This window comes from Antechinus flavipes, chromosome 2 (assembly GCF_016432865.1).
Source record: "Antechinus flavipes isolate AdamAnt ecotype Samford, QLD, Australia chromosome 2, AdamAnt_v2, whole genome shotgun sequence".
Lineage (NCBI taxonomy): Eukaryota > Metazoa > Chordata > Mammalia > Dasyuromorphia > Dasyuridae > Antechinus > Antechinus flavipes.
In genome coordinates, this window is record NC_067399.1 from 448,503,561 (window position 1) to 448,524,519 (window position 20,959).

The following is a 20,959-nucleotide window of genomic DNA, read 5'->3' on the forward strand; positions in this document are numbered from 1 at the left end:
ACTGATGACCACAAAAGCAAAGGTGACTAGATAGCAAAGCTGGAATCAAAAAATAGGTTCCCATTGTTCAGAAAGTGGCTAGGAGTGGCCTGGTCTACCTCCTGAGACTCCAAAACATCCAGTTAAAATCCTTTCTTCATTTTTAGGTCATTGTTAATGAGATCATTTCCAAGGGCTAGGAGCAATTGTTTGACACTATATCGATCACTTACTTACAATAGGCTTATAACTAGAAGGAAAGGTATAATGACAGTTGAATTTTAGGGACCTGACTGTAGTTGTTGCTTGTACTGAAAGCTTTTCTCTCAGCCAGGCTGAAGCATTATGGTTTTTGGTCACACCCTCCAGAAGAGAAGAAATCAACATAGAATTTGACCTCATCCTATTTTATGAACCTAACCTGCTTTTCCTCAGCTCTCACTGCAAAAAGACAGAATTCGTGCTTTTGTCATATAGTCTGCTTCCTTTGTTTGAATGGTCTGCTAGTGAAAGTGCTGGAATTGAAGCCCTTGTTGTTTTTCCTGTTATATAGTATAATGACAAAAGAGGCATCAGTTTGATGTTTAATTTTGTGTAAGCTTAGATAGCTTTAGGGAAAGGGAAATTAACTTGATCATTTACACTTGGGGGATTTTCTGAGTTGAATTTGGGATTTTAAGGAAAAGTTATTGGTCTTTATTTTTGTGTCCTTTTTAGTCTGGATTGACTGTATTTCCTGTCTTTACTTGTACTCAAAGGGTAAAGGATTCTAAATTACTTTTGGGAGGGTAACAGTGCTTTATACATAGAAGGCATTCAATAAATGTTTGTTGGTTAATTAATTGATTGGAGTTAGGGTCGAGAACGTCAAAGCAAATCGTCAATCCAAGGGAACAATCAGGAGTCGGGGTCAGGTAACCAACCCGGGGTCGGAGATCCGGAGAGCAGGCTCTGGAGTGAAGCAGAGGCAGCAAACAGGAAGCGAGGACAGGAGCACAGGAGATCAGGATCAGGTCGCCAAGGCAACATCAGGAACACTGGAGAGCCGAGTCGGGTTGCTAAGCCAAGGTTAGGAACAGAGATCATAGTCAGGACGGGTAGGGGAAGCACAGAGATAGAATTTTAACTTATAGTTTGGGGGTGGGGGGAATGCAGATCAGCAGCAAAATAGAGAGTACCTAGAGGCCTTCAATACCTGGCTGAATCTAGTGGTGCCTTCTCAACTTTATCCTAGTTTGAAAAGCTAATCTTTGTATTCTCAGATTGCTTTCCTCATGGCTTTAACATGCACTGAGAGATAATAGGTGAAAGAAATTTCCTAAGATTCAAAGATATCTTTTTGCCCCCTTTCCTCCTCCAATTCCCTCATTTTCCTTTCTCTTGTCTCTCCCCTACCCCATTCTGTTATTCAGTGGAAATCAATCTACTACCCTTGATTCTTGGACAAATATTTGAGTTTGAGGTATCAACAGTTTTTAAACAGAAATTCTTAGCCAAGATATTATTTTATTCACACTTACACTTCCCATCAATCTCCCTCTTCATTGCTTATCCTATTCTCTCCTCACTTTCCCATAAAATAGCTAGAAACATTGGGATTAAAAAATGCTTGGTTGAATAAGAATGCTTTCAGATTGCATGCCCATGCTGCTGTCTGCATGCTAGTTTCTATGTGAACACATTCCATCTCTTCTGATACTTGCCTTAGGAACAAGGGATGGGTTAGAAGCCAAAACAAAAATGGAGCTTCTCCTAGATATGCAGGATTTAGCTGTCCCTTTAGTTGCTTGTGGTTTCCTTCAGAAAGACTGTTAAGTGTTTGTGCCTTTGGAGTTTGTTTCTGAATTAGATTCCTACCCCTTTCTGTAATTGAATCTTCATAATGTTGAATCCTCAGTCCTCTGGAGGACTACAGAGTGGAGGATGGCATTCTTCTGAGCTTTCCTTTCTCCTTGACAGAGCTGGACTGACTTAGTCTCTTGAATTTATATACCTCACTGGTAATGTGGCCATATTCAGGGCTGGAATTGTTGCCTATTGTACTTTCCTGTTACTTTTACAAACTGGGAAAAGGGCCACAGGGAAGGAGGGATTGTGATTGCATAGTAAAATCTCGAGTATTTTTCCCATGAGATTTTGTTGCAGTGAGCCAGTTTCCCTTCCTAAAAGCCAGGTTTTCCTTGGCTTTGAAGCATGACTGGTCCAGTGGCAACTTCTGTGGAATTTTGAAGCTCTTAATGCTTCCATACATAAGATATTGTTTGGCAAGTTGGAATCAACAAGATCCAGACCAAATATTCTTTAATCTTTTCATCTGTTCTCTTGCTTCTCTGGTTGAGATTCACCCTGTATTTGGGGACTGCATTGGGTGTAGTGTCACTGGCGACATCTTGTCTCTTCATATTTCCACATCCCATTCTTCATTTTTGTTCATCTTCTGTGTTTATGATCTTAAGAACCAGGATCTTTCAGTGTCAGAGATGCTTGGTCACCTGGTTGTCATTAGGCAGGAATTGCAACAGCAAATTAAAACCTGAGATAATTTTGCATTTCTCTCCCTCTTTTTCCAGAGCAACACAGTAATACCAGAAGGAAGAAGGAAAATCTAAAAGCTTAAAAGAATGTTCCATGGAATAGAAACCAAGGAACAAATTGCATCCTGGAGAGTGGAACTTGGAACCAATTTTTGTTTAAAACAAACAAAAAAAAAAGTCTAGAATCTTATGGTTGTATTTTTGCTTGTCTTTTGTTTTTTCACTCTCCTATTGAGCAACTCTCTGTGAACCCAGATATTCAGTTCCTTTGGAATTGTGGTCATCAACTATCAAGAGGCTCGGATGAACTTCTTAAGAGTGCCCAGATGTTGAGTTTTGGAATGTTTGAAGTCTAATTATTGTGATTTGTAATAAAGAGTCTGATGAGAGGAATGGAGACCTCTGAGAGTTTTTTCCAGATATTTGTGGGATGGTGGATTTCTAGTGTGCTTATCACATAGATATGTAGTTCACTTTGCTTGACAGAAAAACAAAGCAAGTTAACTGGCGCATTACTTTGGGAATTCTGGTCTTGGGTCTCATGTAAACTCTGTTATTCTTTTCTGTTAGGTTTGGAAGTTTCCTGTAAAATCTACCTTCCTTTTTTTTACTCAAAATCTCCTTCAGTGACACAACTGTATCTTGGAGTCTGGTATCTAACTTTCTTTTGCAGCTACAATTTCTGCTTTAACAAATATAGTTTGTGGGTAGATGCTGTCCGTGGTCCCGAATCAGAAGAGGCCATATGAATTCTGTAACTGAGTCCACTTTTGTTCTAATCAATAAAGGTGAGATCATAGGCTCATAGATTTAGAGTTTTAAGAAAGGACTTCAGAAGTCATCGAGTCCAACTTGTTTACAGATAAAGGAACAAAAGCTCAGAGAGGATGTGATGTTACATGGATAGTGAGTAACAGAATCAGAATCTGAACTCATTCTCTGATTCTTGATCAAATTCCTGATTAAATCTCAGTATTAAACGACTAGGTTACTTTGCAATTGCAATTACCTTCCCAAGACAGGTATTCTGAAGCTTTAATTAAGCTTATCTATCTAAGCAGAGTAGTTTTTTGTATGATGTGGTTTCAGATGTGTTGGAAAAGCCCCCTTTGCCAAAAAACCTTTCCTAAGACCTAAAATTCTTCAGTTACCTTTCCTGAAGTTCCATCATATAAAAATTCATAGTATACAAATCTTTCTGAGTGGCAGTTTGTAATTAATGCATGATGTTAACACAAATACTACTGCAAAGACAAAAATAAGGAGCCCACATATTCCAAAATACTGATTTTTATATAAGAGAAAAAAATAATTTGAAAATTTTAGAGAAGTAAAGGAAGCCAGAGAGTATGATAAATAGGGCATTAGAAGTCTTAAGACCTTGAATCCTGCCTCAAACATAGGGTAGTTCTGTGAGCTTGAGACACAGGTGTCTCTGTAAAGTGATGGGGTTGAACTGATGGCCTCCAAAAGCTGCGTTCCTATGACTTACATGAACTGATACAAAGAATCAAGTAAACAAAACCAGAAAAACAACATAAGCAATGACTGTCACAACAAAAAGTAGAAATTGGACATTACATAATTAATGACCAACCAGAATCCCTGACGAGTAGAGAAAACTCTTACCACCTTCTTTGTAAAAGTGGGGGATTATGGATGTGTGAAATATTGCATGTTCTGTCAGATATAATTCATGTGCTTGTTTTGCTGAACTACCTTTTTTTAATCTTTGTTTTAAAGGTTGACTTGCTGAGGAGGAGAAAGGGATATGCTTAGAAAAGTGATATAAAAATAAGATTTACATTTTGGGTTTGTTTGGATTTTTTAAAGAAAATGAAAAAAAAATTCTTCTCCCCAAAAATTGCTATAAGTTTTTTTTTTTTTTTTTTAATTAACCTCTGGATTAATTGGGCCATTAAGTCATACTTAAGAGTAAATTCTTTTAGTAGTCAAATGTCTTTCTTCCTAACATCGGCTTAGAGCAATTACACTAAGAACAGAAATTTTGATCTAGAGGCTGAAAGAAGCATTTTGAAACTTGATTTGGCCTGAGTACGATAGTGTGTTGTGGGGAGTAAGACAGCATGGGTATCCCCTGATAAGTAGACAAATGGGACACTTGCAGATGAACTTTAAGATCTGTTTTCTTGAATCTTGAGTTTCTCTTTCCAGAAAAAGTATTGACCTTTTACTGTTTTGTGTATTGCCAAATTACCTTATTCCTTTAAATTACAGCATCTTTTGCTTTTCCCTTTAAATTATCTTAGCCTGATGAAACATTCTCCCACTTCTTGGTAAAGAGGCTATTGATTGAACATACAGAATTTATATTTGTTTTTCTTGACTATGATTATTTGCTGAAAGGGAAAGCTTTTGGGGGGGGCGGGGGAGTGTAGTTACTGGGTAGTGAGAGCAATACAAAAAAATAGAAAAGAAAGGAAAAAACAACCCTGAAACTAATTTACACAAAAGAGCAGAAAAAAACTCATCAGGCTGTTTGGTTGTATTAAAATTTAATATAGAATTAAGACAAAAGCAGGCTACCCAAATAGATTCATAGTTTCATATACAGCCCTCTTCTATTCTTTGCATATTAAAATGTTCATGGTTTTGGATAAAGTTCACAATAAAAATTTTTGTTTTTAATTTTAGAAAATTCCTTGTTCTCTTTCTATGTTCCATCTGACTTGCTATTACCTCTTTAAGGTCTTCTAAGCTTTACTATATGTTCTGGCTTCCAGACATTCAACACTGCCATCTGATTTCCTGGTATAATCTAAATATTCTTATCCTTGTCATTCTCCCTGTCAGGTCACCCTAAGGTGAGGGGTTTTTCTGGGCCTTTTTGGCAGCCCTGACCAACCAAATACTTTGGTGGTTTGTCTCTCTCCAAATCAGAGTGTGAGTTTTTTGAGGCCAGCAAATGTTTGGCTTTCTCTACTCTTTTTTTCCCTAGTGCTTGCATATAATAAACATTTAACAGATTCTTTTGCATTTCATTCATTTCCCTGGCAGAGGAAGTAGCTTTTAGGTAAATATAGTTGTGTCCAGGAGCACTAGGATTATCTGGGAACAGTATGGAAATCTGTGTTTAGCCAATTAGAAGTAGCTGTCCTAGTTCAGAGAGAGATCCATTTGTGTAACTACATGTTTCCAGAAGGACCAATTCCCTCCTTGAAAGTTGTATATTCCTTATTCTATAAGAAACAATCAACAGGATGATTTTTTTTTATTAAAGCTTTTTATTTTTCAAAACATGTGTAGAGACAATTCTTCAACATTAACCCTTGTAAAACCTTGTGTTCCAATTTTCCCCTCCCTTTCCCCATACCCTTTCCCCTAGATGACAAGTAGTCCAATATATGTTAAACATGGTAAAAAATATAGGTTAAATCTTTTATGCACACATTTATATAATTGTTATGCCACACAAGAAAAAAATCAAACCAGTAAAAAAAAAAAAAAAAGCAAAATAAAATGCAAGCAAGCAACAATAAGAAGAGTAGTTCCCACAGGCTTTCTCTGGATATAGAGGACTCTCTTCATCACTGAACAAGTGGAACTGGTTTGAATTATCTCATTGTTGAAGAGAGCCACATTCATTAGAATTGATCTTCATTTTTTATAGAATAATATTCCATAATACTCATATATTATATTTTATTCAGCCAAAAACTGATGATTTACTCAGTTTCAGTTTCTTGCCATTACAAAAGAGCTGCCACAAACATTCTTGCACACACAGGTCCCTTTCCTTCCTTTAAGATCTCTGGGATGTAAGCCCAGTAGAAACACCGGCAGGATGATTTCAGAGAGGCCTAGAGAGGCATGAACTGATGCTAAGTGAAATGAGCAGAACCAGATCATTGTTCACGGCAACGGCAATATTACAGGATGATCAATTCTGAAGGATGTGGCTCTCTTCAATGAGATTCCAATGATCTTGTGGTAAAGAGAGCCATCTACACCCAGAGAGGATTGTGAGAACTGAGTGTGGATCACATGGCATTTTCACTTTTGTTTGTTTGCTTGAATTTTATTTTTTCTCATTTTTTTTCCTTTTTGATCTGATTTTTCTTGGGCACCAAGATAATCATATAAATATGTATGCCTATATTGGATTTATATATATTTACCATGTTTAACATATATTGGGATGAGAATTGAAATGTAAGGTTTTGCAAGGATTAATGGTGAAAAATTGTCCTTGCTTATGTTTTGAAAATTAAAAGCTTCAATAAGCTGGTTCCTCAATGGCTGTGATGATAAAATAAACATTTTTAAGAAAATTTAAAAGGAAAAACAAACAAAAAAATGACAAGCAGGGTGACTTGAGAACTACTGGAAAGATTTACATGAGCTGTTACAAAGTGAACAGAGCCAAGAGAACATTGTACATAGAAACAGCAATATTATACAGTGGAGAACAGTGAATCATTTAGCTATTCTCAGCAATACAATGATCCAAGACAATCTCAAACGACTAATGATGAAGCATTCTATCCGCCTCAAAAGAAGGAACTGATACTGTCTGAATACCGACTGAAACTTTTTTTTTCTTTCATTCTTTTTTATTCAAGTCTTCTTGTACAAAAATGACCAATATGGAAATTTAAAAAAAAAAAACATATATATATATATATATATATATATATATATAGTTGTATATTTCACAGATTTAAATATTTGTTTAGAAACAAATAGAAGGTAGATCACTAATAAAATGGTTCCAATATCCCACAGTGGGGAAAATGCCCATGTTCATAGAGAAAGATTAAGACTTATAAGACAACAATTAATTAATTGTAATAATTATACTGGTATAATTATATATTGTGCTATATATAGCATATGTTGCTGTTGTATGTACATATATAATGTAGCTTGCTACATTACAGTAATATGTAACTATATAATTATTGTTACTATGGCATAGTAATAATTATAATTGTACTTAGAATTGTTTTTAGGCTGCCACTCCTTTTTTTAAAAAATTCATTTCACGAGCTCAATAGTATGGGTTCTGGTGGCCATTGTTTCATTTGAAAAACTTAGATTGAGACCTTCCATTTTTGCTCATGTAGATACAAGCAGAGAAATGTGATTAGAGAATGTCTAGTATGTGTGGAGATTGAGAAAGGAGATTACAAGAGATGGACCTGTGAACTTTGTGATTCTGACTCATTGTTTACATGCAGTACTTCCTCATTAAATTCTCATTTTCAACTCCCAAAAATGTCTTGCTTTCCCTCAGATTCCATGCAGTTTTTTGAGACTGCTTTCCCTTCTTGCTTTCATCATAGCCACTGAGAAACCAGCTAGGCTGAGTAATCTGTAGCACTATTGCTCTCATAATTCTTGTCTTTCACTCTGTCGTCAAGAGTGAAGCATTAAAAGGTTGTGTTATTGGTCTTTCTAATATGATCCTTCAAGTAGTTCTTTAAAACAAGCAATCAAAAACTGCTTCATTGGAATTCAACTTCCAAAAGAAATTTGACTTCTATTCTTCAAAACCACATATAGACTTAAAAAAAAAAAAAAGCAAACATACAAGCAAATTCATTGTTTCATATACAGCTCTCTTCTTCATATATTAAAATGTTCATGTTTGTGGTGTTTAAAGTTCCTAATAAAAAATTTGTCAAGTCATGGCTTAATTGTGTTTCTTTGGCAAGATATCAGATTTGGAAAAGAGATCAACACAAAGTTTAATAAAATTTTTATATCATGATGCTCAATTATAATGTAAATTGATTGTGGTCAGTAGATCATTGGACCAATTTGGTCTACTGAGAAGATCAGAAGAGGTTTAAAGGGAATGGAACACTGATGAATATATGCAGGTAGAAGACTTCTCTAAATTACTTTGCTATTTTTCTCAGCAATACAGTGATCCAAGACAATCCTGAAGGATTCATGATGAAAACTGCTCTTTTCACTCAGAGAAAGAACTAATAATCTGAATGCAGATCAAAGCATACTATACTATCAAAGCTGTAGAATCTTGGGCAAGTTGCTTTAGTCTCTGTTTTTGCCTCAGTTGCCTCAACTGATACATGAGGATAATAACAGCACCTGCTACACAGGATTGTCATGAAGGTCAAATGAGATAATACTTGGAAAACATGCAGCCCACAAAGTACCTGGCACATATGCTAATTTTCTTCCTCCTTCCTCCTTTGTAGGCCAAAATAATGATATAGTGGTGACTCTCAAAAGGATTTACCAGTAAAGAGATTAAATGTTCTAAGTGTAATCTGGGGAAGGGAGAGGGAATATTCTGAAAAACGGAGTAAAAGGAGTTGAGAAGCCTAAAGCAATACAATTTTACTCTCTCAATATAGTTTTAAAAATTTCAAATCATCCAAAGTACAACATGGCAAGTACAACATCAGTTATCAACAAGGATCTGCAGGAGAAAAGGATATTGAGAGATGTGTGACCAACAAAGGGGGTAAGGCTGGTATTAATTTCATGTTTACAATATTTATTTTGCCTTATTCCCTGAGGCTAGTTATTGATTTGAAGTAAATATGATTCACTGTATAACCTTGAAGAAAAAAGTTAATTTTTCTGAACCTCAATTTCCTTATCTGTAAAAAGGGTGATAACATCTATTCTCATTCAGGGTTATCTTCAAATACTTCAAATGCTCAGGATTGTTGGGCATGTATATAAATGTGTGTACAGTGATAATTTATGTAAAGCATTTAAAAATATCAATAATTATAAAGTTAATATATCCCTCTATCTATGCCATTGATCCTATCCTGTCCAGTGTCTCTAGGATCTACCTCCCAATACTTATCCCTTGACCATGCAAACTAACATTCCACGATGAGTTCACCTACCCCTACAACTTCAATCATATTTTGTGTGTGTGTGTGTGTTTTGTGTGCAGGGCAGGCAATTAGGGTTAAGTGACTTGCTCAGGGTCACACAGCTAGTAAATGTCATGCAGAATTTGAACTCAGGTCCTTCTTATTCTAGGACCAGTGTTCTATCCAGTGTACCACTTAGCTGCCTGTCGACCATACCTTTATGCTGAAGGCTCAGAATTACAAAATCTCAGATGCTGATCTCAGAGCCAAATATGAGCAGGAATCTCCTCCACAATATTCCTGAAAAGTAATTGTTTGGCCTCCTCTTAAAGAATTCCTATTAGGAGACCCTGTTCCCCACTAGGCTCCTCTGAGGAGAAGGAATGCTCTTCTCCCAATTCAGATAAATTTTTGTAAATGTTTCACCCAGAGGAAGTAAGAACAGGACTCAACTAGCCTTTCCCTCTTCTCCCACCACTTCCCCTCATCCCAATGCCTTTCCTTCCAGCCTTGGTCAGTGTGGAGATCCCTAGGTTTGAAATGGTGGGTTCTCCTGTTTCCTTCCTCTCTCTATGTCTGTTGTTTCTGTCTCTCTCTCTCTTACTCCCCCCTCCTTCCTTCCTCTCTCCTTCCCAACTTCTCCTCTTCTCTCTGTCACTCTCTGTCTCTATGTCTCTCTCCCTCCCTTTTTCTCCCTTCCTCCCCACTCCATCTCTTTTCTTCTCTGTGTCTGTTTCTCTCTGCTCTCCTCGCTCTGTGTATCCTCTGTCTCTCCCTCCCTCCTTTCCTCCTCTCTCTCTGTCTCTCTATCTCAGTCTCTTTCCATCTCTGTTACCTATCTTTCTGTCTTTCTGTCTCTCTCTCTTATTGTTGCTTTGTCTAAGTTGCTTTTTAATATTACACCTGAGGTTTTAAAAAGAAAAATAATTAAAAAAAAAAAAAAAGAATTCCTGTGGTTGGGGATCCCACCATCTCCTGTGATAGCCCAATTCATTTTGGGAGCTCTCAGTTTTGGGAGGTTTTAAGCCTGGCTCTCCCCATTTCAGTGAGGTTGAAAGTTGGGCGTTCTTTTCACGGCCCTGATCTTGCTTATTGATCCTGATCAACATGGACCTTTGACTTGATCTCTTTATAAACCTGAGGCAGCTTTGACTACTATACAACCTAGTGAGGGGGAGGGGAGTGATGGAGGTATTACTTCCCTTCCGGGGCCTGATGACATTACTGCCAAGTTTAATAAAGAGACCTGACCAGCACAACCCAATGTAGCTCAGAACTCCTGAACTCAAGACTTGCCCGCTTCTGCCTCCTTGGTAGCCAGGATTACAAACACATACCACCACTCCTAACATGGAGGTCTTATTGCTAAGTTTCCCCTTAAATTGAGCCTAAATTACTTCCTAGCACAAAGCCTTGTTATATGAAGGAGAAGTTTAGTAGCTATGGAATGAATGAATAAATGAATGAATGAATACGCGTCTCCCTCCTTTATGTAACTGTCCCCATGTACTATAATGTGTACTTTGTGCTAACTTGACATTCAGTGATTCAAACACAGCGGAAGGAGATGAAGACTCAAACTGCTATTTGATGAGTTTATTTAGAACATCCAACATCCTATTTGGTCACAGAAATGGGAGTACAAAGCCACCTTCTCTAATTTATATTTACAACTTAACTCAAAAGCACAACTGCAACAAGAGAAACAGGATGTTTGGAGTCTGAGTAGAGTCATTTGGCTTTATTTGTACAGGAGGTGATAGAGAGCAAAGGGCACATTATCCTGGAATCTTAGAAGATATCTTCTCTATGAAGGGCAGAGAGAACTTTTCTTACCTTGTCTGATTACTAAACTAAACAAACATTTCATGGTTGGTAAGCTGAGTCTTGTAATGAAAAGCCCAAAGGTAGAAGGGATTTCAAAAATCATAGTCATAAGGTGCTCATTTTATAGCTGAGGAAACGGAAACTTAGAGAATAACTTCCCCAAATTCACACAGATAGTTAGTGGCAGAGCCTAGTGCCCGTGTCTACTCATTGCACAGACTGAATTTTTAAAAACCTATTACAGCATTTTTGCTGCATCAAAACCCTACCTTCTCCCCCAAGTTTTCTTATGTAGGTTTTTGGTGGGGGAGGAGGGAGGAAGAAAAAAGTGCTGATTAATGGATTAAAAAAAATATTATTTTTAAACCTTTCCAAAGAAATAAATGTTTTAAATTGTCTTTTCCTGTAATGGGAGAGGGAGAGATAAATATATATAATTTAAAAAAAAAAAAAACCTTTCCAAAAGAATCTCCAAAAATTTATCTGGTATGATATTACAGAGCTGAATTAAAAAGTACAAGCTTTACTTGGCAGATTTTCATGGTTTCTATTCTTTTTTCATTCTTTAGGGCCAGGTATTATATTTTAATGCTGGGAAACTAGGTTGGGGTCTGATTGTGAAAGGCAAAAATGAAGGTCTATGCTAGAAAGGACTTGAGAAGGTACAGTATTAGGAGGGAAGGAGGGAGAGAGAGATACAGAGATAGAGAAAGAGACAGAGACAGAGATAGAAAGACAGAGAAACAAAGAGAGAGATAAAGGCAGGGACAAAAACATAGAGACAGAGAGAGACAAAGTCAGAGAGACAGAGACTCAAAGAAACAGGCATCTCAACTAGTTCTGTGTTGGGAAATCTGCATTTTTATGGAACAAAGAATAATCAAGGGCCAAAAAACTTATTCTTGCATCATTTTTCAGGCCATGGTTCAGATGGAGGGGGTTGAACCAAGTGATTAACAACAGAGTTTTGGCAAGGGAGCAAGGATGGATTTCTTGTGTTGACTTAGGATTCTTCCTTAGCTCCAGGTGGAATCTGAAAGAACTTAAATTGTTTGGGGTCTGACCTATACATAGAGCAGGGATATTTCAACCTGCCTAGTAAGAACAGCTACATGCAAGGGCCACAAAGCAGCCTGGAAATAGCACAAGGTTGGGACTTAGAAAGTCTGGCTTCTCTTCCCAGCTCTTGGAGTGACTTTGACAAGTGATTTTGCCTCTAATTTTTTTTGGATTTGTTTTGGTTCCAAGATAGAGGCAGGGGACCATGGATACAGAATGTTGTCTGTGCTTTCAGATACAATCACTCTGCCAGGTGATTTTATTTAGCTATTTTTCCTTCATTACTAGGAAGGACTCATGGGGTGACTATTTCTGGTAATTTCTGTCATAGAAAAACAGAAAGTATCAATAAAATTCATTTAAAATAATAAAATAGATTTGGCATAGATGTTTCTAAGGTCTCTTGTAAATTTAAAATATACCATGAAACTATAATATCTATATTTTTATTTCTGACTCAGATTCACTCAGCAAATTTAATTAAAAACCAGATCTCACTTAATTTTCATTTGCCTAGTACTAATCTTTTTGTCGATTCTGTTGCAGTGTTCTTTGTAGCAGCTGGGATGAGTGGGTGTGGGGTAGGCTGCTGCCCCCAAGGAAGTGGTTTGCAAATTGGAATCCCTGGGGTGAGGAATTAAAGTCAGTGATGATTAAAAATGGGACCTGAGAGAGGAATCTCAAAGATGAACATTTTCAGCATTTGAATTCATACTGTGCCATTTATTTGGCCAATTGTCATAACCAAATTATTACAAATTGCATGCAGATTCACCCACAGGATTCCTAACTCATACAAGACATGGCCTCTGAGAAAATTCTAGTGTCAACGATACAGATGAATTTTACAATTTCCAAATGAGATATGAAGAAAGGGATCCAATATCACATCTTCTTTGCTACAGGTTGAATATTGTACAGATGGGCTTTTCATCTCTGGGAATTCCTCTGTTGCAGAAAGAAACACAAGGTTATTATAAGATACAGATGCCAAAGAAGGAGTGGAAGCAGGGGGAGTGGATGCACTTAGAATGAGAATTTCAGGAGCCACAGCCATCCAGGAGCCAAGACCAGCCAGAGCCTTCAGAGGAGGGTAATGACATTAGATGGCAGGAGTTATCTCTTTGCAAATTCCTCTCACACATTAATGGGGGCTGGTATTTGGAGCTAAGAATGAAATAAAAGATCTGGCTGTTTTCCCAGCCCCATAGTCTGATTTGCCCTGTGACTTTTGAGCTTTTGCATGACCCTCCTAAGTATTTGACTTCTAACTTTTAGGAACAATGCACCTCTTCTTAGGCCTTGATCGTGGAAGAGGTCAGACTCTGGAAAGCCCATCATGGTGGCTGCTTATCTGGCCCCTGGACTGGAGTAACAGGATGAAAGCATTTTTCCCAAGTGAGGTAATTCAAATCACCAGAGAGGTAAGCCATTCCCATGGTCTCCTTGGGAGGGCTCAGAAGAATCTTCACTTGATGAAGAGTTAAATGTTCAGACCTGGTTTTGTCAAATAATTTGATTGAGAAACGCCCTACCAAATTATGCTACCATGAATTGCTGTTTATATTTTGGAACTGAGCTAGAACCAATTGTTAAAGCAAAGTCTCTAATGAAGGATTACGTACAATGCCAGTTAATTGTGTTCAAGTCCTGTGATCCTAGTGTGGGAGAAAGAATCCTTGGACCTTTGTCTAAAAATCACAGGATCGGAGTTGAAGAAACCTCAGAGGTCATCTAGTCCTATCACTACATGAGCAGGAATCCAGCAAATGGTCATCCATCTTCACTTCTTACAGATCTTACAGATCTCCAGTATTAGGACATTCAGTTGCTATCTCCCAAGACAGGCCATTTTGTTTTTAGAAAGCTTTCATTATTAAAAGAGTTTTACCTTACATTGAGCCAAAATTTCTCTGTCCTGGAACTAGGACCTTGGACTATTTATTTCTTCCCTTCAGCTATCAGTTTCTTCATCTGTAAAATAGACTAATTCTTGACCTCTTTCCCTTAAATTGGGAAAAAGGAGGGCAGAGGGGGTATCAGTAAAGATCAATGAGGTTATTATAGATATGGATGAAAAGTTCTCATATAATACATTTAATATTATTTTGCATTGAGTTGACTCTGTTGCATTACTGAATAAGTATCCAAAGAGTTACTGATTCAAGTTAAATAAAATAAAATTTAATTGAACAAATGGCAAAAGTCAACATGGATCCAACCAATCAAAAAGCATTACTATGTGTTACATGTTGGGGGTTCAAAAGCAAAAATAAAATAATGTCTGCCCTCAAGAAGCTTATGTTCTATTGGGAGAAACAACATAAAAATTAACTTTACAAATTCAAAATGTGGGCAGGTATGACTATATAAACTATAATAGTTTATATGAAAAAAGATCTAGCAATTTTAATGGACTAAAAGCCCCAATATGAGTTAACAATGAAATATGACAACCAAAGGAATTACTAGTGTCCTGGGAAACATTAAAAGAGGCATTGGGTTCAAAATTAGAGCATTAGAAGTGCCATTGTATCAGGCTGAACCCTATCTGGAGCTCTGAATTCATTTTTGGGCACCACAAGGGCATAACAAAATTGGAGCATATCCAGAAAAGACTATATAAAGCTATGTAAGAATCATTCTTAGGAACTGAGGATACATATCACAGAAATAAAAGATAGGGCCATGGTACCTCTCTTCAAGTACTTGGAAGACTGCCACATGGAAGAGAGATCAGACTTGAAGAAAAAAAATCAAGCTTCAAAAGATAAAATCAGGAACAGTGAAAGGTAGATAGAATCAGATAGATCTCAACTTCATACAAGAAAAATTTTCCTAACAATTAGAATTGTCTAAAAAGAGTAATGGATTGTTTTTGGAGTTGGTATATTCTCTCTCATTTATGAGATTATAAATTTAGGGCCAGAATATACCTTAGTGACTATTTTACAGATGAGGAAATACAAGTTATTCAGGTTATTCAGGCTCATACAGAAAGTGTCTTAGATAAGATTATCCTCTTCAAATAACAATGAATGAGCATTTAAGCACTTAGTATGTACCAGACACTGTGTTAACCACCAGGGATATAAATACCAAAAGAGAATCAGCCTCTGCCCTGAAGAAGCTAAGGTTCTGAGAGCAGACAACAGCTGTAGATTGGTGAATGGTGTCAAAGGAAGAGTGTTTTGTTTGTGAAGGAAGCCATGGGGCAGCTGATTGAATGGATGGCTATTTATTGGAGATGCCTTGGAAGGGGAAATGGGTTAGTTATAAGTTGAATGATGCTCTTTATGTTTCCTTTTAATTCAAGTCCTGGGATGGGATTTGAGCACTAAGAGGAATTGGGTTATAGTATAAAGAACACAAGGCCTAAAATCAAGAATCAGGTGAGAATCTCTATTTTAGGCAAGTCACTTCTGTTTCTGTGCTCTTTGTCCTCATTTGTAAAAGGGAATATTAACACACTAATTATCCACCTCATAGGGTGGTTGTAAAGAAAGTCCTTTGTAAACTTAAAGACCTGTAGAAATGTATGATTATTGTTTAACCTATATCGGACTGCTTACTATCTGGGGGAGGTAAAAGAAGGGACGAAAAGGAAAAAAATTTAGAATATAAGGTTTTGCAAAGGTGAATGTTGAAAACTATCCTTGCATGTATTTGGAGAAATAAAATACCATAAAAAAAGAAATAGGTGATTGCTTATTGTAGATACTCTGCCATACCTGTGTGAGCACACCAGGAATTTTCTTGACTTTCTTCAGTTTTACAGGTTTATGAGCCTAGTGAGGATCCCAGGTATGTTCTCCAGTTTGCTGGTGATCCCCTCTGGCCTACAAAAAATAAAAATAAAAAAGAAGCATAGAAAAATCTTGAGCTCAATAGGAAAAATACTTTCACTGGGAGGTAAAAATCAATTCTGCTTCTGAGATAGAGGATCCTCAGATGGAGGTCTAGGGTATTAACTTAGGTGCCCTTTGAAGGTCTCATATATATAGCATGGTATCATCAGCTATGTATGTATATCCACACCTGCCCCACAGCCTTCCTTGACCACCCAGCCCAAGCCATGGGGATTTACTCCTGCTCAGGTCTCTGTTGTCCCACGCTCTATCTTAGTGCCCCTTGTACTGTTCCGGGCGGTTTCCTGCCTTAGTTTGCTCTCTGCGGCTGGATTGTAAGTCTCCTTTGGCCAAGAACGCTCTAGTCTCTCCTCTGGAAGCTTTCATTGTGCCCGGCCGGCGGCAGGCCCTCGGGGGACACGCTGACTTAGGGCACTGTTTTATGGTTCTCTCTGTTCTTCCTGCCCCTCACATAATCAGGGAGGGACCGGCTCCCGGCCGGGGTCACTTCTCCCAGGAGACCTGACCTCGGCTACTCTTCACCTACCTCTGGCTCCGCAGGGCGGTTGCCAGGAAGTTCTGTAACACCCTCTGGCTGTGGTAGCAGCTGTCCATCAAGATGCTGTCCAGCTGGCGTCTAGACAGCGCTTCATGGCCTTCTTCCTCTCCACTTCCTTGTCTGCTTCTGTGTGGAGAAGAAAAGACCAACATCAAAACAGGGACCTCCTAGAGCACCCAGTGCAGCTCTTCTCCCATGCCTCATTCTGGATCAGAGGCCCAGGACCCGCGGTCTGGTAGTCAGCATCACAGACAGCTGGAGCCTCGGGCCCCTGGCTTCCAGCCTTGGCCCCTGCTTTGGAGCCTCGGGCCCCTGCTACGAGCCTCGGGCCCCTGCTTTGGAGCTTCAGGCCCCCAGCTTCAAGCCTGGAGCCCCTGCTTCGAGCCTCGGGGCCCCTGCTCCCAGCCTTGGCCCCTGCTCCCAGCCTCGGGCCCCTGCTCCCAACCTTGGCCCCTGCTTTGGAGCCTCGGGCCCCTGCTCCGAGACTCAGGCCCCTGCTTTGGAGCTTCAGGCCCCCAGCTTCGTGCCTCAGGCCCCTGCTACGAGCCTTGGCCCCTGCTTTGGAGCTGGGCTCTTTCCTCTGCACCACATTCCCTCCTTTGGGAGTTGCTGTCTTCTCATGGTTTTCCAACACTTCTGGCAGACTGGGAACATCAGCCCTTCCACAAAACATGCAGAAACAGGTCAAGGGGAAAATCCCTGTCACTCAGGTTTGGATCAAGGGCAGATCTGACCCATGCTTCCAGGGATACAGCCTGTGTTGGAACCAAGAACCCGATCAGAGGATTGTCTTCTCTATTTGGCCCGGTGCTGGCTGGGTGGGCCCTAAGCTGTGCTCTAAGAACTTGGCCCATCTCCTCCAGAAGGTCTTTCCTAACCATTTCTCTCCCTTCCTGACCTATCACCTTTTACTCTCCTATCTTCTTCTCCCTGAGGATGTACCACCAAATCAGAGATGAGGCCCAGAAGGACACAGCAAGGAGGAAAATGAACCGTGATTAGAGGGCCAGTCTGGTATAATGGCCACACGCAAGGACTCACTAATGAGGATCTCAAAGCTCCCAGGGAAGGCATTTTGGAGCTAAAAAAAGATGTGCAAAACATAGGCCCTGCTTGGAAAAAGCTTACAATTTAGTTGTCAGGGGAACAATTTTAACACCAGTAAGTTGAGAGTTTTATAAATAACATTAATTGCAATATACAAAAAATTAAACAAAAATTAAAGCAAAACAAAATTAAATGAATGAAAGTATTTATTATGCATTTATCATATGTTAACAAGCATGCTAAACACTGGAGATATAAAAAGTGAAGATAGTCCCTCTCTCAAAAAGCCTACATTCTAAGCAAAGCTCTGCCAAGCAGGCCTTCTATTTTCTATATTTTTTCAATTCTGAAATGGCCACAGGGAGAGCCCTAAGGCCCTAAATGGTAAGTCCTTATGTGTGATCACTCTATCAGGCAAACTGTTCCAGCCATGAAATAATAAAAAGTCCAATGTGCAGAAGCAAGAGAACATTGTGAATAATAAAAGCAATATTGTTCTAAGAATGACTTTGAGTAAATAAGTCATTTTGACTATTATCATAACCAAATTAACTATAAAGAATGTGAAGAAAGGCTTATCTGCATCCAAAGAAAGACTGGATAAATAAATATATCAAAAACAATTACATAGTAAAATAATATAATTATCAAAATATTTAAAAAAAAAAAAGCTTAAGAATCCCTAATACTAAGTTTTTGCCATGCATGACTAGGATAGTTTGTTTTATTTTTTCCTTGCAAGGCAAGAGAACTTTTCCTGAGAAAGTCCAGGGGGGCTAAGGTTTGTCACAACAGTGTGACATCCCCAAAGCCTAGAATTTAAAAGAGATGGCTCACAAGAAGTCAGTGTTCAGACCTGAGTGGTCTCATTGCAGTGTGAGTCACCACACCCATATAACCCAACACATCTGCTGAACAGATGTCTTTCCATATGGCGAGAATCCTTTCTGTATTATGGCTAAGTAAGCTTCTTTTTTGTTAATTGTGAGGTGAATGAAGAGTATCTCATTTTATTCCAATCCGGAACTTGAACCACTAGACAGAGTTGAGTCAGGTCTACCCTATAATACCCTCCATTTACTTCCCCCCAACTCAGCTTTGTATTTCTAACACCATAGTCAAATCAATTCTGACCCTGCTACTGGAAAGCATGTGTCAATCTACTCTCTGATGGCTCTAATTTTGATGGCTCAAATTTTCCAAACCAAAATATTCCTCTTCACACTACTCTCCTCTCTATATATTGTCTTTTCCTATTAAAATGTTGGCTCTTGGCAGAACCAAGAGATCAATATACATGGCAACAGCAAGATTATACAATAATCATTTCTGATAAACGTGGCTCTCATCAACAATGAGATGATTCAGGCCAGTTCCAATAATCTTGTGATGAAGAGAGCCATCTACACCCAGGGATAGAACTGTGGGAACTGAGTGTGGATCACAATATTTATTTTTATTGTTGTTTACTTGCATTTTATTTTCTTATTTTTTTTCCTTTTTGATTTGTTATTTCTTGTGCAATATGATAATTGTGGAAATATGTATAGAAGAATTGCACATGTTTAACATATATTGGATTGCTTGACATCTAGGGGAGGGAATAGTGGGGAGGAGGAGAAAATTAAGAACACAAGGTTTTGTAAAGATGAATGTTGAAAATTATCTATTATATATTTTGAAAATAAAAAGCTTTAGTTTAAAAAATAAGCTTTTGAAGGGCATGGACTATCTTCACTTGTTTTTTATCTCTGGTGTTTAGCATAGTTCTTGGCATTTAGTAAGTGCCTAATGAATAATTTTTTATTCATTCATTTCACTTATCTATATATTCCAATTAATGTTACTTACAAAATTCTTAATTTACTTAATATGTTAATAAAAAAATTAAAGTTGGCTAAGTAGAACCTAAAGACTCCATGAAAAATCAAGAATAAAATGAATTCAAAAAAATGGAAAAAAAAAAAAAAAAAGATAATGGAAGGCTTGATTCCAGAGTCCTTAGAGAAGCATATTAGGAAAAGAGAACAGATGAATGGCCCCTGATGTCCCAGGGTAATAGGAAGATGCCTAAATTAGACCAAAATCACCTCCGTATCTTTGCCAAGATGATCCCAAATGGGGTCACAAATAGTCAAATATGACTAAAAATGACTGAACAACTACAACAAACTACATCAACACTACATTTAAAGTGGTGGTCCCAGGAGAATAATTAAAATAATAACAACATTATACAGGTTAACAACTTGGAAACTCTTAAGAACGCTGGTCCACACAAGGACCAACCATGATTCCGAAGAACTCTGCGAAACACGCCACCCACCCCAAATTGAGAGGAGAGGTACTCAGAGGGCCAGCTGAGACCTAATTTATTTGGTTATAGCTAATGTAGGAAATGGTTTTACTTGGCTACATACATTTGTAATGGGTTGTCAGGAGTGAGGGGAAATTGGAAAGAGAGAATTCAGAGCTGAAAATAAAATAAAATTGAATTTTAAAATGAAATGGCAGACTCTGGGCTCTTCTATAAAGACATCAGCCTCACCCAGGAGACTTGCTTACCTCAGTCGCTTGCCCATAACAGTTTGTAAAAGTTTCCTTGCTGAGATCTGAGCCAAGACTTTCCTGTAGCTATTGGTAAAGATGGCATCTGCGTGGCGTTGCATCCTATAACAGAAGAGCCCAGAGTCAGAGGACAGGGGCCGTTAGCAGGCAGGGGATCAGGGCAGAAGGACCCACGTTCACCTTTTCTCCGCAGAGTCCATCAGGATGCCTTCCTCCTGTTCTTCCGTGGAGAGATTGTGGCTCTGGACTGGGCTGCTTCCTCTGAACTGAAAGCTCATCTCCTTCCCTGAGGCAGGCAGTGGATGGTATCTGGAAGAGAAAGTGCATCTGGTGCCCGAAGCCTGGATCCCCACACTGGCTAACTCCCTGTTCCTGCTTCAGAGCATCGTGGACTTAGGGCCAGGGGGAGCCAAGGAAGTCATTCCGTCCAACTCTCTCACTTTCAGGTGAGGAAGCAGGGCCCTTAAGGAACTTTCACAAGTAATCTGAAAAGTTAGATTGCTTCCCCATCTAGCATTCCTTCTCCTTATTATGAGCTCTAGAGCCATGATCAGAACCCCTGACAGCTGGGGCTGTCCTTCCAGAGGCTATTTGCATGGGCAGAAACGGGCAGAATGTCTGTGGCTGTCCCTGGGGGGTCAGGGGGTCTTAGTACTGAAGAGGCAGCGGGTCTCAGGTCTGAGCTGGCAGAGCAGAAATTTGTCAACGCGATAA

At 38.6% G+C, this 20,959-nt stretch overlaps 1 protein-coding gene and 1 long non-coding RNA gene across 6 annotated transcripts in view; one reads left to right on the plus strand and one right to left on the minus strand.

Moving 5' to 3' along the window:
* Positions 1-20,959, plus strand: part of RPN2 (ribophorin II) — a 178,600-nt gene that overhangs the window by 48,925 nt on the left and 108,716 nt on the right. For 2 of the 5 annotated variants that reach the window (XM_051979328.1, XM_051979329.1), the window contains one exon: positions 2,550-2,906. The exons of 1 other annotated variant lie outside the window; for it this stretch is intronic. Coding sequence is in view for 3 of the 4 variants with exons in the window: in XM_051979329.1 (XP_051835289.1) it covers positions 2,550-2,562 (13 nt within the window). In the remaining variant the exon portion in view is untranslated. Of the gene's footprint in view, positions 1-835; positions 1,070-2,549; positions 2,907-20,959 lie in introns of those variants that run through there. 2 more of the 5 variants (XM_051979326.1, XM_051979327.1) reach the window with 2 other exon arrangements.
* Positions 10,919-16,567, minus strand: LOC127550414 (uncharacterized). Its single transcript, XR_007950860.1, has 2 exons — positions 15,955-16,567; positions 10,919-13,171 (listed from the first exon to the last, which is right to left on the minus strand). It is a non-coding gene; the product is annotated as an uncharacterized LOC127550414 (long non-coding RNA).